Here is a 4,915-nt window from a genome sequence, read left to right on the forward strand (position 1 = left end):
TTTTCTCTCATTATTATTTTAATTATTTTCTGAATCTGCATCTAAACGTAAATGTGACGCCACGGTTCCTGCGGAGGAAAGTGACCAACTGCTCATCCGCCCGCTGTGAGTTCAAACACAACGTTTACCTGGTTTAGCCTCCGTGGCTGCTGCTCTCTCACCAAACTCCATTCAGAAAAACACCAATTTAGTAGATCTTCCTTTTATCAACAAAGGCCAAAGCTTTTTTAAACTTGCTATTTAAACTTAACTATTCATTAGAGGCAAGGCTTCATTTCGGCGCAGACCAAATGTACCAAACATTATTTATTTAAGAAGGTTTTCAACGTGGAAATCTAACCGCGAGACTTGACGTTAACTTCAACAACATTCATTAAAATCAGATGCTTATTGGTGGATTCTAGAAATTCTGAGTTAATAATTTAACTGATTAATTAAATTAAATAACTGGTATTTGGCTTGTTTTGGCCTTTGCTGACAAAGTGTTTTAAAAGTGCTTAATTTTTGAATGGAGTTCTGCTTGATGTTCCTCTGGGGGCAGATATGCATCAGCTGGTCCTTCTGTGTGTAAATACGTGTGTCTGTTATGGTTCAGCTGGACTGTGGGATCCATCCTGGTCTGGACGGGATGGACGCTCTGCCGTACATCGACCTGATCGACCCGGCTGAAATTGACCTGCTGCTCATCAGCCAGTGAGTTCCCAACATTTATCAGCACAGCAACCAGAGAACACTTTAATATACACACACTCAGCTGCACTAGCAGGTGGACTTTAATGTCCAAGTGTGTTGTTTTCCCTTCTCTGTACAGACTCGACCTGTGTATGAAATGTGCTTTCTAATCAAACTGCTTTGCCTGACATGATGCTGAGAAATCAGACCAACATAAAGGTCAGGGCTGATGTGGACCTGGAAACTCCTCAGTAACTGTTGCCCTCCCTCTCAGCTTCCACCTGGATCACTGTGGAGCTCTGCCCTGGTTCCTGCAGAAGACCAGCTTTAAAGGACGCACCTTCATGACTCACGCCACCAAGGCCATCTACCGCTGGCTGCTGTCCGACTACGTCAAAGTCAGGTAAGACCAGGACCCAGAGTCACATCAGACTCCCATACTACAGGGACCTGGACTCACCAGGACAGGATATGATGTACTGTGTTTAATATCCTTCTGTGTATACCATGTGGAGTATAACCTGCAGTACTTCAGCGTGTATAACCTGCAGTACTTCAGCGTGTATAACCTGCAGTACTTCAGCGTGTATAACCTGCAGTACTTCAGCGTGTATAACCTGCAGTACTTCAGCGTGTGTTGTAGTAAAGCTGACCTGTTTTCTGCAGTAACATCTCTGCAGACGACATGTTGTACACGGAGACGGACCTGGAGGAGAGCATGGAGAAGATGGAGACCATCAACTTCCACAGTGCGGACGGTAACAAGTGGTGAACACAGCGGTGAGGTTCATTCAGATTTATTTAAATACGCTTTTTCCCACCACAATTTTGGCGTTGTCGGCTCGTCACACGCGCGAGAGGACTCGGACACTCGGAGCTGCAGGTGAAAAACCGTATGGCCAAAATACGGGTGAGACGTTGAGGGCCTGACGCCTGAGTGTCTGAGGCTCCCTCACCGCTGTGATCCACAAAGAACCTGGTGGCTGGCAACACTCTCTTTGTGGTGAGTAGACTGTTCAAGTGGAACGATTCTCGCTGCCTCTCAGGGTGAGCGTGACAGACGTGTCAGCAGGGCAGGCCTGGGGCCGCCGTGTGAATCGGCAAAGCTTTGTGTTAAAGGTACTATAGTCAAGAAATCACTGGGGGGCAGTGGATTTCTTATAGGTCTGGGACCTGCTGTTGCATCAGTTCTTTTGGGTCTGGGACCCACAGTAAAGTAGGGCTGTGTGAGTCATAGGACTCGCAATAAAATTGAAGAAAAACAAATTTTATTTTTTTATTATTTTACTTGGGGTTGCTGCTCCAGGTGATTACCAAGTAATTAGACAGTATTGTTGAATGCTGAATGTGTTCACTACAGATGTATGAATGAAGTGCGAATGAAAACATTTTTTTGAGTGGGCATTGCAAACAGCCTTGTGTGAATGAATTGCGACTGGGGAAAAAAAACACTAACAGACCGTGTGAATGTTGAACAAAGGCTTTTTGTAAACGGGATAGGATTTCCTCAGACTACTAGCTTTGTTAACATTTAATAGAAACACGTAAGAATTTAGACATTATATAGATCTTGTGACAACCTAGAATTCACCAGGTTTCACCACCGTGGAAAACCCCGGAAACGCCCATTTTATAAATGAGCCACACTGATTCGTTGCCGGATGGCGCGACAATTAAACCTCCTCCTTTTTGTTTTGTTTGTGCCAGAGAAACTGAACCAGTTTTATTTATCTTTTTTTTTGCTTTGGCACTGGACTGAATTTATTTTTGTGATTTTGAAATGAACTGCAACTCATTTGTGTTTTTGAGATTGTTTGGTTTAAGTGTGCAGAAAACCCGAAATGGAATTTTCAGTTGGTTTGTGTTTTACTTTGTGATTGTATTTTTGTGTGAAATCTTGAAATGCACCAATATTTTGTTTTGTACTAAGCTTTTGAGTTTGTGGTGTTTCTTTCTTTTATGGTCATTCAGTGTTTTTTTTGTTGATTTAAAGCGGGCTCTTCAGTCTCCACCGACCCTGGGTCTCCCCGACTGTAACACACATTTCACCCAGACTGTTGACGAAAAGGGGGGGTACATGACCTCAGTACCACTACAAGACCATGGGGGACGACTGAGACCTGGAGCTTATTTTTCATCCAAACTGGACTCTGTTGCAGCCAAACTGCCTGAGAGCTGTGGCGGCTGCTGAAAAAGCAGCCATGGCATCACGTGACATTGTGGGTTATTCAGACTTGACATTGTTGGTTCCACATGCTGTCGATGATTTTGCTTGAACAAAAAACATCTCATCTCTCCACATCCAGGTGGCTGAGATACAAGACCGTGTTGCTTGATATATCTAACATTACTGCACTGTACTGAATCCTGCTACTCTCCTCCCAACTCCAGGTGAAGGACAGCCGCATGATTGTGTTGCAGTCATAGCAGAAACCTGCTCTCTAAGGGCAGACTTGCAGGAGACTCCTCTAACAAACCCAGACATGGAGTTGTTTGTGGACGGCTCAGCATCACGTGATCCAGCTCCTGGTAAAAATCGTTTTTGCAGTAACAACTTTGCATGAGACTATTTTGCATCATTTGTGCAACTAACAATGTGGGGCGGCCGATTCAGATCCCACAGGTGGCACACCCACCCCCAGACAAACCATTTGAGCACCTGCAAATGGACTTCATTGAACTGACACTGTCACAGGGGAAGAAATATTGTGTTGTCATGGTAGATATGTTCTCTAAAGGGGTAGAGGCATTTTCAACATCTAAACAGGATGCAGCAGCAGTTGCAAAAGCTTTGATAAGCCAGATCATCGCTGAGCGATCCCAGCTAAGATCTCCAGTGATAATGGCACACCTTTCATTAGCGCAGCACTGAAGAGTGTAGGGGAGGATATGGGGATTGATCTGAGGCAACATTGTGCTCATCATCCAGCTAGCGGAGGTGCAGTTGAATAAGAAAATGGCACATTGAAAAACAAGCTTGTTAAATGCTGTGAAGAAACAGGTTTAACATGGACAAAAGCTTTGCCAGTCGTTTTAATGCACATGAGAAGCCGGATGAGGGGCAGAGGGGGTCTCAGTCCTTTTGAAGTCCTATTTGGCAGACCATTGAACACGGGGATTGGGCCAGTAAAAAGACAACTCCCTGATACCAGCCAATGTGAGGATGAAATGTTGAGATATTGTGCTAATTTGTCCTCTGTGCTTTCTGAAATTCATATGCAGGTCAAAAACACCATCCCGAAGGCCGCAGAGAAGAAACTGCACGATCTGGAGCCAGGGGACTGGATTGTGGGAAAGGACTTCAGGAGAAAGGGCTCGCAGGTGGACCGGGCCATTTCAGATACTGCTAACAACAGAAACAGCAGTAAAAGTGGCTGAAAGAGCAACTTGGATTCACGCCACCCACTGCAAACGAGTGCCAAAGCAACCAAAAGGCCTCAAACCAGGCGAAGATGGAGATCAGTGATTGAGCTGAGCTTTCCCCTGCCTTGTGTTCCTAGGGAGGGAGGGGAGTGGAGGTCTCTGAGACCACCTAGAACCACTAATCTCCCAAACACTCACCGCGGGCACACTGAAACCAACAGATGGCTCTGGAGAGGTGACGGACCGAGACAAAACGGAGGCGTTGTTCTGCTCACTGTCATCATTTCCAAACATGAAAACAACAAACTTGGCCTGACTGAGGGAAAGTTCCAGGCCGAAGAGGAGGAGATGCACGTCCTCCCTGACAGCCCGGCTGGGCTGAAAGACAATGCATGGTATGCAACCACTTCAAGAAAAGTAACCAATCAGAGCTGTTATGCGTGCGCACAGCTCCCTCATGGAGTGGGGAACTCCATACCAGTGAAACCCAGACCAATAAATGTTTCAGAGACACTAGGAGCCCTGTTAACCTTCACTCAAGGGTTTCCCAGGGTGGGCCGAGAAGGATATGACCAAGACACTTAACTGTGTAACATCAGCATGGTCAACTTTAGGGTTAGGTTCTGGAACACGTCTCAGATAACCACCAGATGTACCTTGGACACGGGTGTCTTTCTATAGATCCAGATTGAGTGTCCCCTAGGGAACACTGAAAGACACCATGTTTCTTTGATGAGATAGGACTCCGACCCTGAGACTAAGATAAAAGCTGCATGACCTGTTACGCTGCAGCTCACTCGGATGATACTCTCGGATGTGTATGTGTCCCCTTGAATTCCTTCTGCAGAAGACTTGAATAAAATTCACAGAAAGACAAGTT

The 4,915-nt window shown here is 45.6% G+C and overlaps 1 protein-coding gene across 4 annotated transcripts; it reads left to right on the forward strand.

The window, feature by feature from the left end:
• The first annotated feature begins 597 nt into the window (after positions 1–597).
• Positions 598–4,912, forward strand: LOC123966505 (cleavage and polyadenylation specificity factor subunit 3-like). 4 transcript variants are annotated; one of them, XR_006824000.1, is made up of 5 exons: positions 598–693; positions 947–1,075; positions 1,339–1,675; positions 3,064–3,201; positions 3,895–4,912. XR_006824000.1 is itself a non-coding variant. In XM_046042656.1 (4 exons), exons 1-3 carry the CDS (start codon positions 629–631, stop codon positions 1,442–1,444), a joined length of 300 nt encoding a protein of 99 aa, XP_045898612.1. In that variant the 5' UTR covers positions 598–628; the 3' UTR covers positions 1,445–1,457; positions 1,848–1,936. The 4 variants fall into 4 exon arrangements, 1 of the variants encoding a protein (XP_045898612.1); XR_006823998.1 differs by having other exon boundaries at positions 1,339–1,452; positions 2,666–3,201; XR_006824001.1 differs by having other exon boundaries at positions 1,339–1,452.
• Positions 4,913–4,915: the final 3 nt, after the last annotated feature.

Source organism: Micropterus dolomieu, unplaced genomic scaffold, assembly GCF_021292245.1.
Source record: "Micropterus dolomieu isolate WLL.071019.BEF.003 ecotype Adirondacks unplaced genomic scaffold, ASM2129224v1 contig_13572, whole genome shotgun sequence".
Classification (NCBI taxonomy): domain Eukaryota; kingdom Metazoa; phylum Chordata; class Actinopteri; order Centrarchiformes; family Centrarchidae; genus Micropterus; species Micropterus dolomieu.